We start from the raw sequence: 21853 nt of genomic DNA, 5'->3' as shown, positions 1-21853 counted from the left end.
AGAGGTTTTGTCCCTGGTAGAAAGCCAAACTTTGTGTTCTTGTTATTTTGTTTTGATAGCAGTTTGATGAAACACACACACTAATAAGAAGAAGATAAATTGTCAAAGTGCATCACAAATTGTTATCAAGTGTGAAGAATATTAGTAAACACCATTGCCCTTCATTCTTCAACATGGTATCAGAGCTAAGGTGACACATCAAGGAAACGACAACTCAAGAACACTCATCAAGGAGAAGCATCTACAATGTTGAAGCATCAAGCCTAGAAGTCTCAATCACTTCAAGGACAAGAAGGGTATACAATCCATAATTCATCAAGGAGGTCTAAAAAGCTAGAAGAAGAGCCTTACATAAAGGCACCCACAAAGAAGAGCAGATTGAAGCAAGACCTACACCAAGGCACAAGTCATCAAGAAAATCTCATCATCTAGCAAGTCCACTTGGAGAAGGAAACTTGAAGAACATCAAAATTCAAGGAAGACAAGCCATCAAGCCTTCAAGAAGGAAGCTAGTCCATTACATCTCAAAATCTATCAAGTAAGTACATGTCCCCTTCTGAATATACATCAATGTCTTTTTGCAAGGAAGGCAATAAATTGGTAGGTACCAATAACTTTCTTGCATGGAAGAAGAGGACTAATCTACTTCTCAAGGAGAATGGACTCCTAGAACATTTCAAAGGGAATATCACTGTCCCTACTAAGGAACAAACTCAAGTCCTAGCCCAGTACAATAAGGATGAGACAAGAGCTCAAAGGATTTTGATAGAATGAATCAAAGACTCTCTCATTCCCTATGTCTCCAAATTTGAGACATCAAAAGAAATTTATGATAAGCTAGTAGAGCTATTCTCGGCAGTGTTGATAATATCGACGATATTCGCAAATATCGCGATATTTTCGGCGAGCCGAAATATCGCCCCGAAAAAATCGCGATATTTGCTAGTTTCGAATTTATCGCGATATTCACGAGATTTCGGCGATATTTTCCCAAATAGCGCGAGACGACCATAAATATCGCCGGCAGCCTTTATAAAATGGGTTTAGGGTTTTCGTTTCACGTCAATGAGCCATTTCGGTTTCGTGAGAGCTGGAGACGCTACGAACGGTGGCTGCGGAGGGTTTGAACTTTGAACTTTGGCTGCGGAGGGTTTACAACTTTACAGGTATGCCCCAGCGTTATACTTATAATCAACAATGATCCATGTAACATTCTGAGGTTTCAAACCATTTCGTTAAACCTTAGAACAGATTTGGGATTGTTTGACGTCTGCCTTATGCTCTATACAATGGTTCAAGAGCCACCATCTAACACTATTTTGGCTCAGCCGCTCAGATTCCTAACTTATTCCAAGACTGTCTACGACATATAGACTTAGCCTTTAGATGATGATTGAACAATATACAACTTTCACCTAACTCCTGTATTATTTATCTAAGGAATGCCTTTAAGGCTTTGTCTAATAAGACAATTTCTGAGGTTGTTAGCTCAGTATTGTATGGCAGATCGAAGATTTTCAGTTAGACATACTGTGACTGGGTGTTTCGAATCTAATGAATAATCCATTTATGTTGTATCTTTGGCTTCTTTTCAACATGCTGAGGGTTCTTCAATAGAAAACATTAGAGTGTGGCTGACATCAGGAAAGAGCGGATTCGTTGCAAGAGTTCAGCCTTAACACTATCAGGAACTGAGGCTGCACATAATTATTATTATTATAATAATTTAGCCTTATTATTATAATTTATTATTACCGACTTATGTTAAAATTAATGCTCTCTATATATTTAAATTTTAAACTTTAACTCAAAAATATATATTATAAATATAGATTTATTTTGGAGGTGTATTTGTAATTTTTTATTTTAAAAATGAATTATTTTATTTTAAATAAAATTTTGTTTTTATTATTGTTATTAATTTAATACTTTAAAAATTCTCTGGACAGTTCTATAAAATTATAAATACAAAATAAAAATTAAATAATTAAAAAAATTCATTTTTATATTTAATTTAAATTTAAAAATATGATTTAATTTTGAATTTAAAAATATAATAAGTTTAATAAAAACTTATAATATTATATATTACTTATTAAGTTACTAATTCCAAATTTTTTTTGGTGCTGTAGGTTTCCTTTTGAGTTAGCCCACTACAAAATACAAATATGCCAAAAAACTTGGACCCATTTTGGGAGTATGGGATCCCTGATGGTGGGACAAATCGTGCATATCTTTCATGCAAATTGTGTGGGGACAAGATGACAGGGGGGGTTACACGACTGAAATACCATCTTGCTAGACTCCCTGGACATGATGTTGGCATTTGTCAAGTTTCTAGTCCGGAGCTTATACGAAAAGGTCTTGAGGCAATTGAAGAAAAGGACAGAAAGAAGGAAGAGGCGGAAAGAAACAAAGCTGAACGTGCAGGTAGATCTTTTGGGATATCTTCTCCTGATTTTGATGTTCAGGGTAGTGGCCCTACTGGCCGTAGTGGGAGGGGCTCCACAACTGGCACACCATCACATGCTAGCGCTACTGCTAGTGTGAATGCGAGGTCATCATTTTTTGTTCCACGAACAGGAGCTGGAGCACAACCTGGCATAAAATCGCTTTATAAAAAAAAGGAGAAGGAAGAAGCAGATAGAGTCATGGGGAGGTGTATTTTTTGGAGCGACTTACCTCTCAGCATCACAAAAACCAATCCATTTTGGCAACCAATGTGTGATGCTATTGTTGTTGTGGGCCCAGGGTACAAAAGTGCCACATATGAGGAGTTGCGGGGGCCAATTCTTCAAGCAGAAAAACAGGACATCAACTCTAGATTGGCGGAGTTGAAACAGACATGGGAAGTCACTGGATGCACAGTGATGTCTGATGGTTGGACAGATAGGAAGGGTAGGACCCTTCTAAATTTCTTGGTACATTGTCCTAAAGGTACCATGTTTATTAAATCGTTGGATGCATCAGAACATATCAAAGATGCAGCAACGATATGTGAGTTGTTAGATGGGTTCATTCAGGAGATTGGTGTGCAGAATGTGGTGCAAGTCGTAACAGACAATGCAGCTAATTATGTGTCTGCCGGCAGAATGCTTATGGAGAGGCATCCCACATTGTTCTGGACTCCATGTGCAGCGCATTGTCTTGATTTGTTGCTTGAGGATATGGGGAAACTCTCCTTCATCAAGGAGGCAGTTGATATGGCTAGGAGCATCCCCAAGTTTATTTATAACCATGCTTTTGTTCTTAGCCTTATGAGGAGGTTCACTAGAAACAAGGAGTTGCGGCGTCCTGCCATCACACGTTTTGCCACAACCTTTATTACTCTTCAGTCTTTGCTTCGATGTCAGTTCGAGTTGAAGCAAATGTTTGTGTCTGATGATTGGCGTGTTTGTAGATACAGCAGGAGACCTGATGGGAGAGCCATTGAAAAAATGGTGTACTCTGAGACATTTTGGCGTGGAGTACAAGAAGCATGTGCAGTTAGCGAACCTATAGTAAAGGTTCTTAGATTGGTGGATGGAGAGAAGCCTGCAATGCCTTATTTGTATGAGGGCATGGATAGGGCCAAGGAGGCCATTCGTTCCTATTATGCAGACAAGGGTTCTGCTGGCCTTAATAGGCAGATGATGTTATGGGATGTGATCGATAGTCGGTGGACAGGGATGCTTCATCGACCCATTCATGCAGCAGCACTCTTCCTCAACCCTGCATTTGCATACAAATGCAATTTTCGTTTTGATGGCGAGGTGATGGAAGGGCTCCATTCCTGTATTCAGAGGATGGTACCTGATTCTGAGGTTCGTAGCAAAATCAGCCGCGAGATACATAATTATCAGGATTGTGTTGGCCTATTTGGCTTTGATGATGCCATTAAGGAAAGGGCCCTCTTCATGCCACGTAAGTGACAAGTCATCACTCATTAGAAATTAGAAATTTGAATTTAATTATGTTTTAACTTTTAACTTTTAACTTTTAAGTTTTTGAATTTTTTATTTCATTATTTTGTTGTAGATCTTTGGTGGCGAAGCTATGGTGCAAGGGTACCAAATTTGCAAAATTTGGCTATACGAATCTTGAGTCAAACATGTAGCTCTTCAGGGTGTGAGCGCAATTGGAGTGTATTTGAGAAAATACACGCCAAAAAGCGCAACAGGTATAACTTTGAACTCAAGCCTTCAGTTGAGTAATTACACTTATTGTAATTTTTAATTTTTAATTTATGACCTTCAAGTGTCAAGAGTCAAGAGTCAAGACTCATTACTTTTTTTGACACTCTTACAGGTTGGAGTTCGCACGCCTCAACGATTTGGTGTATGTGCATTACAACATCCGACTTCGAGTGAGGCAAATAGAATCACCAGTGGATCCAGATGCCATTTCCTTAGACAATATTGATGTATTGTCTCAGTGGAGGGTGGAGTCTCAGGAGCCCATATTGGAGGAGTCACCTTCATGGTTAGAGCCAGTGGCAGATGATCCATTAGAGCAGGGGCAGCAAGAGGAGGACTCGGAGTCAGAGGAGCAGCAGCACTTAGAGGAGGAGCAGGAGGAGCAGGAGGAGGAGGGCACTGCGGGAGCATCAGCATCAACACCAACTGCTATAGATATAGGAGAGCATAGCTCCATGCCTATCACTCATTATTTAACATTAGGTGCAGAGGCAGTGTCAGGGCCTTCTACTACTAGGGGCAGGCCTGGCAAACAGCCCATCATGTTTTCCCGTAAAAGGGGGAGAGGGCAGTAGATAGATAGCTGCTAGTTTTATTTGTTATGCTACATGTAACTCATGATGATGAGATACTTTTATTATTATATGTGATGTTATTTTGTATTGGTTCTCCACATTTGAGTCCTTGAATGGACAATTATCAGGGATTAGCACGATTTGGTATCGCCTTTGATATATCATTTCTATTTGACATCATATATATCAGTGTTTTCTTCATATTTATGTGCCAATGTGTTTATTTCATGTTGTTATTGCTTTATATGTTTAAAAATCTGAAAAAAATGAATATATTATGCATTTTTTATGCTTGCTTTTGTTGTTTAAATTCTGAACATGAAGATGTTGCTTTAAAAATTAAAATAGTTTCTTGAGTGTTTGCTGGGCACTGTATAGTTATACTCATTTAATGCCAATTTTTTGTTTTTTTTGTGCCCTAGGTTTGAATTAGTTCACTACAAATGTCAAATATGCCAAAAGCCTTGGACCCATTTTGGGAGTATGGGGAGGCTGTTGGTGGGGCAAATCAGGCATATATATCATGCAACTTGTGTGGGACCAAGATGTCAGGAGGGATTACACGATTGAAATACCATCTGGCTAAACTCTCTGCATATGATGCAGATGTGATGCCTTGTATGGTTTCTAGTGCAGAGGTTATACAAAAAGCTCGTGAAGCAATTGCTGAACAAGACAGAAAGAAAGCTGCTAGGGAGAGGCCAATGGTCTCAGATAGATAGCTGCTAGTTTTATTTGTTTTCAACTTTTGCTACATATAAGTTTATAACTCATGATGATGAAATACTTTTAAAGTTTTATATATGTGATGTTGTTTTGTTTGAGTTCTTGATTGGACAATTATCACTATCAGGGATCAGCAGGATATGTGATGTTATTTTGTTTGAGTCCTTGATTGGACAATTATCAGGGATCAGCAGGATTTGGTATCGCCTTTGAAGTTTGATGTATCATTTCTATTTGACATCATATATATCAATGCCTTCTTCATATTTATGTGCCAATGTGTTTAGTTCATGTTGTTATTGCTTTATATGTTTAGAAATCTGAAAAAAATGAATATATTATGCATTTTTTATGCTTGCCGATATTTGCCGATATTTTCGCCGATATTTCCGATAAGATATTTTCCGGACCCTCGCCGATATTTTCCCGATACCGATATTATCAACACTGATTCTCGGCATCCATAACCAGAGAAGTAATATCTCTAAGGAATGAATTGTACATGATGAAGATAACAAAGGAAGGAATAACTTCCTACTTCATGAAAATCTCTGAAATGAGAGATCAACTTCAAGAGCTTGGGGAAGTCAACTCTGACAGAGAGATGACAATTGTAGTACTCAATGCTCTACCTGAGGAGTGGGGAAACTTCACATCAAGCATATATGCCAAGAAGGAAGCAACCACTCTTAGTGAAATGTGGTCTCTATGCAGGACAAAGGAAACCAGACTCAAGGCAAAGGAAGATGTGGGATCAAAGGAGCAAGCATTTGCTACCATGGCCAAGAGAAAGGGTAAATTTGGCAAGTTTGGTCCATGAAGAACTAACAACAAAAACATGTCCAAAATCCAATGTTTTGGATGTCAGGAATATGGACACTACAAAAGGAATTGTCCAAAGCTTAAGAAGGACAAAAACAACAAAAGAAAGAGGGAAGAAGCTCACATAACTAAAAAAGTGAAAGAAGAAGGAAAGAAGCAAAAGAAGGAAGATTCTCCGGATCTCTACTATGACTAGGTCAAACTCTTTACTTTTAGACTTCTTTCAAAGTTTTGAGTAGGATAGGAGCATGTAGGAATAGATTAAAATTGCATGGCTAGAAACATCCTCTAGAATCTAGAAGCATGATGTACATAGAGTTCTAGATACTCATGAAGATGTAGTGTTTATGATAAGAACAAAAATGCATGAGTAGAAATATATTCTAAAATATAGGAGCATGGCAGATATAGCTCAAGATATTCATGTAGAAGAAGCATACCTAGTATAGGACCTCATCCACGATGAAAGGAAAATTGATCATGATTAAGAATCTTAGAAGACCTCCATCATCAAAAAGAAAAGAAACATTTGCAAGGCAATGATCTTTAAGATCCTATGATGGAATCTTCAAAAGAAGGTTCATGGGCCAAAGCAAATGTCTCATTGGGAATCCCATTCATGGGATTCAAGAAAAGGATGATATGCAGGCAAGCTAAAATGAAGCAAGAAGGGCCACACCAAGGACAACCAAATGAAGCTAAGATGATCAAAGGAGAATCAAGATGAGGTATGCATGCATCAAAGTTTAGCCATGTTATCATTTGTATATTATTGAGTCATGGTAATAGTTTTATAACATGATCAAGTATGAAAGAATCTCTTTCACCATGTGGATTTGTGGTAGCATCGGATGTGCTCTAGCCATGAAAATTAGTGGAGAGGCTAAAGCACATGAGATCTCGAAGACCCAGAAATGGTTTGGGGAAATTCCACCCGGTTAGAGAGATATTAAAATAATTAATATTTTTAATGGAGTTCCTCAGTCTAAACTTAGGAAAATTAAAATATTAATGGGTATTAATATAAAATCGGGTGAGAATGCTCTAAATGACATGGATCAAGCCAAATCTAATCTTAGCCGTTGATTAGAGACTTAATCCCGGCCGTTGGAGACTCAACAGAAAAAGTATAAGAGGAGGCTTGACGGTCAATTGGAGAGACACCAAGATTGATCAGTCAATTCGATTTTCTGGAGCGGGGGTTTGCTGAGAAAATTCGAACAAGTGATCTGAGTTGCAGCGAGGGGTAGTGAGTACATAGCAAAGAGGCAGATATAGTGCTTGAGGGTCAACGCAGAGCCTGAAGAGGCTACACAGAAGCAGTCAGAGCTACGCAAAGGCAGCAAGGGCCACACAGAGGCAGCTAGAGACTACGCAGAGGCTGAGGGGCTTGTGTGGGTGACGCAAAAGGCCAGAAAGCTGACGCAGAGGGTTCAGGAGTGAGGTTGTGGCTAGCAGAGCTGATGCAGAGCCAAGAGAAAGCACCGTAAGGATTTTTCGTGGGGCAGACTTGCTGAATATCTGCCTCCGAGAAGAGGTACCACTGCCAGATAGAAATCTTTGTTGCGTGAACCAGTTTGGCACCCTAGTTGTACTCAAGAAAGTTGCTTAATAATAAAACCCTCAAAATTGTTGCACTGATTTTCCCAAGTTAGGTTTTTCTGGGGACAATTGTCAAAAAATAACAGTGCCCCTTGTATGTTTGTCTATTATTTCAATTGATGATCTGTATATGAGTTGAGACTGCATTTGTGTTTATTTTCAGTGTTTACATGGTTAAATAACTTGTTAATGAATTAACAAGTAGGTGAAATAAACAAGATAATGCAGGAAGAGTTTCTAACGTGTTAGACTTAAAAATTTCAACATGGTATCAGAGCATTACAAATCACAGGAGAATGGAAGATGCCAATAAGAGAAATCTTAAATTTGTAGCAGTAGCAGCTGTCCCAAGAGACAGCGTTGTTCCAGACCAGAAGTAGCGAAGAAGAAGTGATGTAGAGGGCCTGTGTCATCATTTCGAGCCAGCAGGAGGGTCAGCACAGAGGCAGAGAGAGGCGGAAGAGGCTCACGAAGAGCCACGTCATCCTACTCAATCAGGTAGGCTTGACGCAGTTGGCCAAAGGAGTGATTCAGCCTTTGCCGAATTGCGCAGAGCTGGAAGGCTCAGTTTCTTCAGTTGTTAGGGCATAGGGAGCTATGGGCAGATTGTGGATTAGGAAGCTGGTGGGGTGCTGTTGTTGTCGAAGCAGAATAGTACCTAATAGGACAGAACCAAGGTAGATGGAGTCACTACCTTGACAGATTTCTAGCCAAGAAAACCGGATCCACGTTGCAGTTGCAAAGAGGATCAGAGAGGAGTGGATCGACAGTTGGTGGGAAGATTTCCAGCAGGGAAATCAGGACTTAGAGGCAGATTTCCAGGAGGGAAGTCAAATCACAGAGGGAGTCCAAAAGAAGGAGTGGAGATGGCAGTGAACGGACTGAGGGATCAGGACAAGTTGCATGGGGCTTCCAACTTTGTCATCTGAAAGGCCAGGATCCTATCAGTGCTGGATAGACATCGCATCAAGGGCTTCGCCTTGAGAACCGTGGCTATCCCAATCGATCCAGTTGATAATGAGAAGTATGAGGATGCAATGGCGAAGGAAAAGTGCATAATCCTTGATGGGGTCAAGGATCATAAATACTGCATATTGTCGAAAAGAACACGACAAAGGAGATGTGGAATACCTTGACGACATTGTATCAAGGCACTTCTGTGCAGAGGAAGATGTTGTTGGAGAATCAACTGCGGTCGTATCAGATGCAGAAGGGGGAGTAGATAGATCTATACCTCAGCAGGTTGCAAGAGATTCGGGACCAACTTACTTCCATAAGGGCCACACCGGATCAGGAGTTCATGGTGAGGACCGCCCTGAATGCAGTCTCCGAGGATTGGGAGACATTTGTCCAAAGCATTTTGGGCAAAGCTGATCTTCCAGGATGGGAAGAGATGTGGGCAGCTCTTCACCAAGAAGAGATCAGATGATTGACTAACACAGGAAGTAGCAACAAAGGAGGTTGAATCAAGAAAGAGGAGGAGGATGCGGCTCTGGCATCTGTGGGATAGCAGGGGAAGAGGAAGAAGAAGGACATCTCCAAGGTGAAGTGCTTCCATTGTGGAGAGCTAGGTCATTATGCAACCTAGGTCCTAGTGTCCCAGGAAGAAGAATAAGGGAGAGGCTTCTAACTCCAAGGCAACTCCGACTAAGGCGGAGAAAGAAGTCGAGACTGATGACGACTGTGCCATGAGTGCTCATGCGCCTCTAGAGAAGAGGTGGGGAGACATCGAGCTATTGTCATGAGGACTACAGAAGATGAGGGGCAGGATCCTTGAGGTACCCAAACTCTTGGATCATATCCGGCTACAGGAGCCCCGAATGATAGTAGCAGGATGATGAATGTCGGTAGAAGCAAGATGCGATGGAGCAACAAGGCAGTGCTAGAGTGCAGAGATCTATAGCAGTGTAGTGGAGGTTGCAGCAGTGCGAGAGGCACAGAGGTGTTTGCAACAATGCGAGAGGCACAGAGGAGGTTGCAACAGTGCGAGAGACACAGAAGTGTTTGCAGCAGCACAGAGGCAGCAGAGGTAGCTTCAGCATCAGGAGGCTTCCGGACTGACAAGGATGTCAAAGTTTGAGTATATCAGTTACTTACTTCTCGGTAACTGAGTTGCAGTGCAACAGTTAGCAGTGGTAGTGCATGATGCAGCAATTTCAGAGGGAGTTGCAGTACAGATGTAGCAGTGGCAGTGGCAGAGCCATGGGCAGCAATATAGGAAGTAGTAGTGCAGTGGATGTTGGGCAGCAAGCCAAGCATCGGCACAGGTACCGGTGTGGAAGGATCAGTGTGGTGTTACGTGGTGGAACATTACTAGAGCACATTCCTCGCTAAGAGGGAGTGTTGATTTGTGGTAGCATCGGATGTGCTCTAGCCATGAAAATTGTTGGAGAGACTAAAGCACATGAGATCTCCAAGACCCAGAAATGGTTTGGGGAAATTCCACTCGGTTAAAGAGATATTAAAATAATTAATATTTTTAATGGAGTTCCTAAGTCTAAACTTAGGAAAATTAAATATTAATGGGTATTAATATAAAACTGGGTGAGAATGTTATAAATGACATGGATCAAGCCAAATCTAATCTTAGTCGTTGATTAAAGACTTAATCTCGACCGTTGAAGACTCATCAGGAAAAGTATAAGAGGAGGTTTGGGGGTCAGTTGGAGAGACACCAAGATTGATCAGTCAATTCGGTTTTCTAGAGCGGGGTTTGCTGAGAAAAATCGAACAAGTGATATGAGTTGCAGCGAGGGGCAGTGAGTACATAACAGAGAGTCAGAGATAGTGCTTGAGGGTCAGCGCAAAGCCTGGAGAGGCTACACAAAGGCAGTCAGATCTACGCAAAGGCAGCAGGAGCCATCCAAAGGTAGCTAGAGACTGCGCAGAGGCTCAAGGGCCTGCGTGGGTGATGCAGAAGGCCAGAAAGCTAACGCAGAGAGGCAGAAGGCTGACACAGAGGGTTTAGGAGTGACATTGTGGCTAGCAGAGTTGACGCAGAGTTGAGAGCAAGCGCCAGAAGGATTTTTCGTTGGGCAAACTTGCTGAATATCTGTCTCCGAGAAGAGATACTACTCCCAGATAGAAATCTTTGTTGGGTGAACCAGTTTGGCACACTAGTTGTACTCAAGAAAGTCGCTTGATAATAAAACCCTCAAAACTGCTGCACCAATTTTCCCAAGTTGGGTTTTTCCGGGGATGGTTATCTAAAACTAATGGTGTCCCTTGTGTGTTTGTCTATTATTTCAGTTGATGATTTGGATATGAGTTGAGACTGCATTTGTGTTTATTTTCAGTATTTATATGGTTAAATAACTTGTTAAGGAATAAACAAATAGATGAAATAAACCAGATAATGCAGGAAGAATTTCTAACATGTTAGACTTAGAAATTTCAACAGATTGTTGACTACAAAGCAACAAGAAATGCTAACTAGTCCAGGAAGCAAGCAATGAAGAAATGCTCTCACAAGAAGCATAAGATGGTTTACCTATCTATCTAAGAAGAAGCAAATGAATAAAGAGACCAAGCATGTGGAAGAACACCATGATCACCGAGAATCACGATCTGACAAGATACTTTGAAGATATCTCCTGAAAGAAGGCAGGGCCACTCTGACAAAGGAAGGACACTTGACACCTATGAAGGCCTTGGAGATATAAAAGATGCAGATAATTGATTCTACTCTACAAAGATGTCATGACGAGGAAACCATCCAACAAAGGAAAAAGCAATGTTGAAACAATATCAGGATGACGTCATAATGGGCTACTAGGTCAAAGCATGTAAACAAGCAAGTACAACGAAGCATCCATGAGAAGAAAATTTTGAAGCATGGACAAGATAACAAAGGAGTAGCCAAGATGACAAGAAAACCTGATGTATGACATGAAAACCACTTTCCATAAAGGAAGCAATGACATGAAAAACCAAGAAGGAAATTGATCGATGGATGGTGGCCTACCTAGAAGAAGTTCGAACAAAGACTTCAAGACATCAAAGAAAGGAAGGAGATCAAGCACCTAAAGGACCCCCGAAGAAGAAGTTGTTGATGAATGAAAAGAGTCCCTAGTTAAGAGGGAGCTCTGACAAGTCCCTAATCAAGAGGGAGTTTTGGATCACCCCTGAATACAAAGGATTGACAATTGTGTTTTTCATTTCATGGGTCATGCACTAGACCAGGACTAGCAGTAGTAAGTCTAGATGAAAGCCATGAATGGAAATATAGACACAAGATAGACACAACATTCTTGTCTTCACTTGGAAAGAAAGAATGGGAGGATTAGGTAATCATCTGGCATCCAAGACAAGAGTAGGCAAGAAGACCGATATTCTTTGAGGGCTGAGAACCCAAGATAAGAATAGTCCTAGAAGCTCATACTCAGTGAACATCCGGGTGGGTACCTTGAGAGACAATGATGAAGGTGTCTATAAATCATTGGTCTCGCCAGCATTGTAGTTCATGATCTCATGATGAGATGGAGTTGTTAGCCAAGGCCTTGCACTATGACAATGCTGATGGATATGATGCTATAACAGATGGATTACAAATCCTGTTTCTCTTATGTGAATTCTTCAAAATTGAAAATTGTCAAACACCTTGTAATGGTTTATGAATACCTCCCTAGTTAAGAGGGAGTGTTGAAGAAAAAGTAACTAGGCTAGGTCTTCATAAATGTAATTCTGATATTTGTATTTATTCAAGAAAAGAGAAATTATTTTTATATAAATTGTCAATGAGTTTCTTGCTCATTGAAAATAGGTCAAGCACATTTTAAAGTGCTTCTAGAGAGTCAAATTCAAAGTGTAATTATGATGAGACCCTTTGAGGGCATGTTACATCATGTATGTCAATGTACAAGGTCATGGAAACACCTCCAAGTCAAGTCAAATCCTCTCCTAGCTTCAATGAAGTCTCCAAGCAGCCAAATAATGAATAAAAGATGAATTATGATGAAACAGTCAAGTCGGCCTAATGAACAGTCAAGTCGGCCTGAAAAGGAGGGACAGACCTCTATTTATAGAGGTTGTCCACTCCTCATTTGAACATCAATCATATCTCTCTTTCAGCGTAGAAAAGGAGCCAGAAACTCGCTGAGAATAGAAGAAGCAGAAGTCGACAAAAAGGAGCCTTCTAAGGCAGCGAAGAAGGAAGGAAAAGATAGCAAACATAAGGGGATTGTTTTAGGGTTTTTGTCCACACGTGTGAAGATTTCAGCAGTGTACTTTTTGCGGATTTGACAGCAGTTGAAGGTAGCACATTTAGAAGCCTCATTCGGATGTGTAACTAGGTCTACAAGGTCTCCTAAGGAAAGCGAAGAAGGTTCTCTCTAAAGCGAAGTAAAGAAGCCCTAATTTTCTAGGGTTTCTCCTAAGAAGAAGAGAGTCTAACTTAGACAAGCAGCAGAAGAAGGACGAAGTGCTGAGGAGCAAAGTGCCGAAAGAAAGAGGTCCATGTGTCGGAAGTTATAGTGCAAAAAGAGGAAGGATTTGACTTATGCTTGGAGGACATCCTAGTCAAGGGTCTAGGGTTTGGTAGTTGTTCAAATAAGAAGCTTCAATAAGAGAAAATTTACCAAGGGTTTTCCTCTTAAGAGTGGAGAGGTTTTGTCCCTAGCAAAGAGCCAAACTTTCTATTCTCGTTATTTTGTTTTGATAGCAATTTGATTGAACACACACACCAATAAGAAGAAGAAGATAAATTGTCAAAGTGCATCACAAATTGTTATCAAGTGTGAAGAATATTAATACACAACATTGCCCTCCATTCTTCAACACTCTTTAGCACATGTGAGAGAAAGATAGCTCAAACATAAATCTCCTTCGTCCTTCTTCTTCTTCGTTGCTTCTTCCTTCCTCTTCCTTTGCTAGAATGAGTGGTGAGAGAGTGTGCTTCAAGGAGGACAAGTCCTCTTCTATTTATAGGCTTCTTCAAGGGTGGAAATGGCTCTTCCTTTAGGCCAACTTGCCAGCTGCCAGGCTGACTTCGTCTTGGAGGGCATTCTAACCAATGTTGCGAAAATCGTTATCGGGATAATATCGGCGAGGGGGAAAAAAAAGAATCAAAAAATCGTAAAAATCGGGAAATAATCGAGAAAAAATCGTAAAATACAAAAATATTCATTTTTTTTCAATTTTTTTTAATATCTAAAGCATCTACAACATGAAATAAATACATTGACACATAAATATGATAAAAAAAACTAATATATAAGACATGTAATATCATTTCTAGTGCTACATCACACATAACAATGAATCATGTCCTGAATAGTCAGTCCCAACTCAGCCTCAAATTATCAACAAAAATATAATAATGTATCTCATATCATGAGTCATAATGTTATATACAATGAAATGAACCAAATAACTAATACTATTGATTTCCTCTGCCCCTCTTGCGAGAAAATGCGATAGCTTTCCCTCTAGATGTAGATGCCGGTGGAGTTGGCAGTGGACTCTGTTGTGCTCTAGAAGCTGAAGAACTAGGAGCTACAAGAGGTAGACCTAGACCACATCCTCTACTGGTGACAGGGGTAGCCTGGGTAGGTTGTGTCACCTCCTCCTCCTCATCAAAAAATCGGCAAATTTAAAAATAAAAAATAAAATAAAATATCCCAAAAAATCACGATTTTGTCAAAATGAAAAAATCACTGAATTAATCGTGCGATATTATCGGGAAAATGAAAAAATCGCACTTTTTTGATGTTATTGCGATAAAATCGCGATTCTCGCAACATTGATTCTTACACTTTTAAAGACAAATAATTTTCTGTACAAGTTACAATGTGCCCAGTGGGGTCTTCAACTTATGATAATGACTCTTTTAACTTCTTGACCTAGGACAAACCATAGAAGCACTCATTGGATGTTTGAACTATAAAATAAAATACCTTGAGAATGAAACCCATGCTCCAAAAATAATAATAATAATAAATTTCTTTCATTTCATAATTTACAAAATCAAAAATACATTTCATGCTTATGAAGACTGAACCTAGTTACACATTTTTCAACATTGGTGACTATTCCTTCCATTTTCATCGATAATTTATCTTGCCCTTGTTGTTTTCCCTAGGATAAAACCCTAGTTTGGATCTAGCTTCAACTTGAGGGCTTGTTGAGGTTTCATGTGCCTTTATGTTGCGAATACCTATTATTGGAAACCTTTTCTTGGCATCTTGTCCTTGGGTCATCCTCAACACTTGTTCATGAATGATATTTGAAAGAAACTGACTAAAATTAAACATAATTGAAGGCTTCTTTCCTGATGAAGGGTTGACAGAAAACCAAGCACTACTTCATCTACCACTTCATCACTTTCATACCCTAAAAGACAACACAACATGGATATGATTTGTCTAGTAATATCTAGGAAGACATTTGAAGAATAGGGAGGGTTATGTTGGGGAATACTAGTTCCTTCTGGAAAAAATGACTCAAATATAGAAGTCATTTGCTAAGGGGTCAACTTCTAATAGATTTCCAACAAAACCTCACTAGATAATGGATGAAGAGAGCTGGGAATAACAACTTGAAGGGCCTGCAAAATTGACTCAGAGGTAATACAAAATAAAGGCTCTCCATTTTTAGCAATGATGGCTCTTTCACTTGGTAGGTACCTATCTGAACACCATACTACGAACTCAGGAAAATGGTGTCTGCAGAAACACAAATTGGGGGAGGAATGATTCCCAAAGGAAAAATCGTCACTATTTTTGAAATGCCCAATTGTGTAATTCATAAATGTCAAATTCACATTTTGTTTCCACTATTTTTACATCCAAATCAATTACTGGCAGTTCATCTAATTTTACAAATGTAGAAGACGGTGGGTTCTTTGACTGTGTTTTTGCAGACTTTCCCTTGTGTGAACTCATCCTTTCAATATGAAATGAGGAAAAAGAGAATGAAATTACCTGTAGAATGGGGACTTTTGAAATAGTCTTGCAGCTAATAACTTCAATTGGCTCTAAAATAGTAGTGTTCTTCTTCGGCTGTAACTCTTTGACAAAGGGACATAAGGTAACAGCTTTGGTTAAAATTGAAGAAATTGAAATGGCGGGAATGTTGAGCGAAAATGAAATAGAGTGGAATGGATTTAATAAAATAGACATTGAAAATATAACGGTTTCATTCTGCGATAAATGCTAATTAATGAACTAATGGTTGGCTACATTTTAATTTGACAAGTAGCGATTGGAAAATAGATGCTAGCGATTGGCGACAATGTAGTTAGCGAGGAATCAAAATAGTGGCAATCTTAAAAAGTTTGCAAGAACGATAACTTTAACAAAAACCGTAGGCAGGTTTGTAGAGGGGGAGGGGGGGTGTAATGGTAAGCGGTATAAAGACGGGGGTTCAAAATTTATCATAGGACGCCACGTAGCAACACTGATTTCGGGGAAACAGGGAATTGCAGACCCCCGTCCGCATTAAATGTCGAGCAAGTGGGGACGTCCGCTTTATATTATCACCATCGATCTTTATGTGTTAGATCTCTACCGCGCCAAGATGTGGGAGCTTTATGAGAGCGCGCTCTTCCAAAGTTTAATTAAAAAAAACTTTATTCATATGAAACCAAACATATTATATATGGTGCTTATAAAAATGAGCACATACATTTATTTACAAAGTGCAAAAACTTTAAAAAATTTGGAACGTTTTTTGAAAAAAAAAAAAAAGATAACAAGAAAATGTTACAACAAATCCATAGGTTCCTATGATAATGATGGTCATTAAGTGGGAGAGAATACAAGCCAGGTGCCACAGCCATAAGACCAACTAATGGGGGTCCAAAATCAAGTGGCATGAGTTACCCCTTTCTTCATCCTGCTTTATACACCCCTCCAATGTGCCTTTTACTTTAATGATTTGCATTTATTTGGTGCATACCTTAGGAGCCCAAGATTGTTTTTATAATTTTCCAATACCCCCTTAAGATGTAGCAATTTCTTGCTCATCGGCTTTGGGACATTCAAGGTTTCTTTTATTTGAGATAAAGCATTAAATGTTTGAGGAATTGAGTGATGGCTAATGAGGGGGGTAGAGCTCATGCTAGGCTTTTTCCCACACGCTAAATACTATCCTAACCATCTTTTGCATTTTACATTTTCCTTCATTGTGGCTTTATACGCTTTTAATGTTTTCAACTCCATCAACCTCTGAGGCCAAGTGGGCCTTGACTCAAGGATGTGGATGAAGGGTGCCAATTTGAATGACCAATGACTACCAACCCAAGGAATGGAGATGGATTATTGGGAGAGATAGAAAATGGTAAGGATGGATTACCCTGGACATGCTTTATCAATCAGTGCCTCTCCAATAATTCCCTTCCTATCCCTAAGGCCTCAGAGGAGGTCCCACGTGTTGAGAAATCTAAGGGTGCCTAGGTTAGGTGATTTCTCTTACTTTGATAACTGCTTGTGATATATTTTTACTTAACTTGATTAGCTTTTTATTTTATTTGTTTATTATGAGTGTTCTCTTCAACAAACAGCTACCAAACCATAAAGAACAATAAGACAAAAGGACACAAGATATAGGCGATCGGCGAGGGCCAAATCTCTCCAACTGAGAGGAAAACCCGCAAGAATTCTTCTCTTCTTATAGACCTTCAATTGACGAATTCCAAGACCTAGACCCTTGACCAAGAACCTCTCTAATTGATGAGTTTTTCCTCCTTCCAAGTCAACTTTGGTCAAACTGTCTGCAACACTACTTATTTCGACTTCTCTTCAATTTCAACCTCTTATTACAAACCTACAATTTTCGGCCTGCCTGCAATTACTGAGATTCCACATGTGTGAGCTGATTAGGGCATATTTGTGAGCTTCGATTCTTCGTTGGAGCTACTCTTCCTTCCTTGACAACTCAGCTTGGCAAACTGATCTTGGTTACCTTGTTTCAACCTTCTAAGGATGACTGTAACTTATGATTTTGCTGCAACAGAGAGTGACCTTAAAAACTTGCACGTGTGAGGAGTATAGCCCAAAAAACAATCCTTTTCACCTTCGATTTTTCTTCCTATATTTTGATCCTCTTCTTCGCACTTCTCTTCTCTCTTAGTCGAACTTGTGTGTGTATCTTCTCTATCCTTGAATGAGGTCAAGTCCTCCTTTATATAGGCTTCATGTCCTTGTAGGCCGACTTGTTGCTTGTGTAGGCCAACTTGTTCATTGCATCATGACAAGGTCTTGGAGGGTCTTTTGACTCTAATTTTGACTCAAATAATTTTCTTTACAATATGTAACATGCCCAAGAAGGGTCTTTCATACATGGCAATGACTCTTTTGACTTGTAGACTCAATGACAAGCCCTAGAAGCTCTCAATGGAGATTGACCTATAAAATAAATTTCTCTTGAGCATGAAACCTATGCCTTAAGAACACCAATAACAAATTTATTTTTCTCATCTCATTAAATACATAAAATCATGATTACATATGGCATTACGAAGACCAAACCTAGTTACATATCCCAAGTGAAATGTGGGAACAAGAATACAACCAATATCATTCAATCATCCAATTTGCCCCATGATCCATATTAATATGCCCATAACATTAAATGAAAGCACATTATTGCAAGAATGGTTAGAGTGCCTATCCAGAAATAACCCACTTTCCTTCAAGAAGAAATGCCAAATGGGAGAGATATCTGACCAGAGCAATTGGTAGAGAACTCTATAATAGTGTTGTGTGGTCATCATCATGGGGTTGCTAGCTACCTGGCTGTCAAATGAGCAGAAAAAATTCTCCCAGGGTTTACCCACCTTTGGTGGGTAACACGGCCAAGAGCTCTAGGAGGATCATAGCAAACTAGGAGTGTCATCCATCTTCTCAGTAATGCATTATTAGTTTCTTCTCTTCTATAGAGAGTCCATCAGCCATAAGTAGGTTTGTTAATTTATATTGCATGCAGGGTGCATATAAGTAAAATTCCACTAAGATGCATTAATTATGAGTTCTAAAATACATTAGTTGTAAGTTTTGAGATACATAAAATTAAAGTTATAAGAAATTGATTGTTATAAAGAGACAATAACTAAACACTAAGCCTCTAAATGACCTTTAGAGTCCAAAATTAATCAAACTCTTATCTACATGGTAAATATCTAGTGATGAATCGTGACTTATCTGTTGGAAATGTAACTAGTGTCGATCCTCATAATGTAATTCAAATGTACCATTGATGTATTTATTATGTTCATTGATTATATTCATTATTATTATTTTTATTTTAGTCAAAGCATGTTCTTCATGCATATAGGGTCAATTGAGTCAAAAGAGAATTTATTGTGAGTTAAAAGAGATGTAATTGAGTCAAGTCCCATTAGGACTTCTTGTAAGAAAAAGGAAAATTATTTTTATTGAGTCAAGAGTCAAAATGTCATCCACAAGACTAAGTCGGCTTAAGAGGCATCTATTCGTCCCTCTTAGACATGTATATATACAAGTCAACTCGACCACTTGAGGAGCTAATCATCCATCCATTATCACATCGATTTATGTGCGAAAACAAGAAGAAGACAGTCAAAGTCAAATGAGAGAAAAGAAAGTCAAAGGAGAGAGAGAAGACGAGTTTTTTGCCTTAGTTCTACTCACACGTGCAAATTTTTCTGAGGTACTGCAGGCCCGAGATTTCAGGAGCCGAAATTTCAAGAGTTGACCAAATTTCAAAGATTTGACCAGCTTTGACTTTTGTTGACTTTGACTTGATTTGAGGAGACTTGGAGGAGGGTTGACTTGGGTCTTTGTGGCAGTCCTAGTCTTGGTCTTGGGTCTTGGATATCTCACTTTGATCTGATTCTATAAAAAGAGGATTTTTGGATTTTCCCCCTTGTGGGGTTTTGCCCGGGCTTGGAACCTAATTTTTGGTGTCCCTTGTCTTTTGTGCAATATGTTCTCTATGTTTTGCTATTGTGTAATCGCTTGATGACAAAAATAAACAAGTAAAAACTAAGAAAAGAATACATATCAGTCACAAGTAATTACCATGATAAGAAATTCTATCATCTTACAGAATTTCAACATGGTATCAGAGCTAAGGAAGATCGAAGAAGCAAAATAGTCCTCTCTCTCTCACTGAAGCCTACTTCATCATGAGACAATGTAGCAGTAATCTAAGAAGATTGATTTGAAGTCTGTAGAATCTATCCAAACTCTATTTTGAGGTCAAAATAAAGGATAAGGATATATTTAAACACCTTTGCTCAAGCAAAAGAAAAAGATAAATAACAGTTCGACTCTCTGTAATATTCTTGTGGAAACCAGTGTTGCAAAAATCGCGATAATATCATAAAATCGCAATTTTTTAACTTTGGCGATAATATCGGCTGATTTTTACACTGATTTTTTCGCAATTTTTTCGTTGTTATCGCGATTCGAGTCGTTCTAATCGTTGGGCCGGCGGACAACGGCTTTATAACGCACAAAAAAAACGATTTTTTTTATTCATTTGGACAGACAGCGGTAGCGGCATGGATTGGGAGTGACCTAGGAGAAAAATCTTGGTCGATTGGGAGTTGAGGAGAAGAAAAACGACTCAAAAACCCTGGTGGATTGAGAGCTGAAGATGAGAGGATCAATTTTCTCCGACAAACCGGTATGGGCACCAAATTTATTTGTTTTGTTTTGGTTTTTTTTTTGGTTGGGTTTGGATAACCCATTGTTTATCAAATATTTTTGAGTTGATTTGATGGTGTTTTTGTTTGTTAAATTGTCAAAAAGTCAATGCGTTTTGTCATGTTACTCATGTATGTAATTTTTTTTAATTTTTGTAACTTGCAATCATTATTGTACCATAGGTTCACCGTTCAACTTCAAAGTTCAAACTTCATCTTACAAATTTAAAACTCAAGAGTCAAGAGTTCAACCAAGTTACAAACATGCCAAGGAAATTGGACCCTCTGTGGGAATTTGGTGAACATGATGGAGTGTTTGATAGAATAAACTTGAGTTGCAAGTTGTGTGGGCATCATATCTCAAGGGGTTTTATAGATTGAAGTATCACCTTGCACAAATCCTTGGATTTGATGTAGGGCCTTGCACAAATACAAATCCGGAAATCATCCGAAGAGCCATGAGATCATTGGAAGAATTAGAGCACGAGAGACAGGCCAAAGCAGAAATGAAGAAGCAATTGGCAAAGAGGGTGTTAGGCTCAGGTGAATAAGGAAGTGGCACTGGTTCTACTTCAGCATCAATATCTACAACCAACCCGGTAGTTGCCTCATCATTTTTTGTTCCTAGAACCATGTCTGGTTCACAACCATCTATCACTTCAATGCTTAAAAAAACTGAGAAAGAACAAATTGACAAGTTGTTGGCCAAATTTCTCCTTTTGAGTGATATTCCTTTCAGTGTTGCAAGGAATAATCCATTTTTCCAGCCTGTTGTTGATGCTATTGCAACTGTTGACCCAGGGTACAAAATCCCTTCTTATGATGACTCTAGAGGCCATATTCTTCAAAATGAAAAGGTTGAGTGCACCAAAATATTGGAGGAGTTTAGGGCATCATGGGCACAAATAGGATGCATTGTGATGTCAGATGGTTGGACCGACCAAAAGGGGAGAAACCTTATAAACTTCTTGGTTAGTTGTCCCACAGGGGCAATGTTTATGAAATCTGTTGATGCATCTTCACATATCAAAGATGTAAAAACTTTATGTGATTTGATGGATGTGTTTAATTTGGAGGTGGGTGCAAAACATGTTATCCAAGTCATAACGGACAATGCTGCAAATTATGTTGTTGCTGGCAGGATGCTTATGGACAGGCATCCTACTTTATTTCAAACACCTTGTGCTACACATTGTATTGATTTGATGTTGGAGGACATAGGAAAAAATTCCTTTATCAAAGATATTGTTGACTCATCAAAAAGCATTACAAAATTTGTATATAATCATACATCTGTGCTTAGCTTGATGAGAAAATTCACCAACAAC

At 39.1% G+C, this 21853-nt stretch overlaps 2 protein-coding genes across 2 annotated transcripts in view; one reads left to right on the top strand and one right to left on the bottom strand.

Annotated features, from left to right (window-relative positions):
* LOC149246931 (uncharacterized) overlaps window positions 1-8280 on the top strand; it is a 62806-nt gene extending 54526 nt beyond the window's left edge. The window contains exons 3-6 of the mRNA XM_089457535.1: window positions 3401-3903; window positions 4018-4159; window positions 4288-4603; window positions 8176-8280. Of these exons, the coding sequence (XP_089313661.1) occupies window positions 3401-3903; window positions 4018-4159; window positions 4288-4603; window positions 8176-8280 (1066 nt within the window). The remainder of the gene's footprint in view (window positions 1-3400; window positions 3904-4017; window positions 4160-4287; window positions 4604-8175) is intronic.
* Window positions 1-21853, bottom strand: part of LOC149246930 (Chaperone DnaJ-domain superfamily protein) — a 210024-nt gene that overhangs the window by 59490 nt on the left and 128681 nt on the right. The gene's annotated exons all lie outside the window — the stretch shown is intronic.

Source organism: Pinus tabuliformis, chromosome 7, assembly GCF_031772625.1.
Source record: "Pinus tabuliformis cultivar Carrire ecotype Pingquan chromosome 7, CPIR1, whole genome shotgun sequence".
Classification (NCBI taxonomy): domain Eukaryota; kingdom Viridiplantae; phylum Streptophyta; class Pinopsida; order Pinales; family Pinaceae; genus Pinus; species Pinus tabuliformis.
This window is presented reverse-complemented; position numbering and strand designations above follow the sequence as displayed.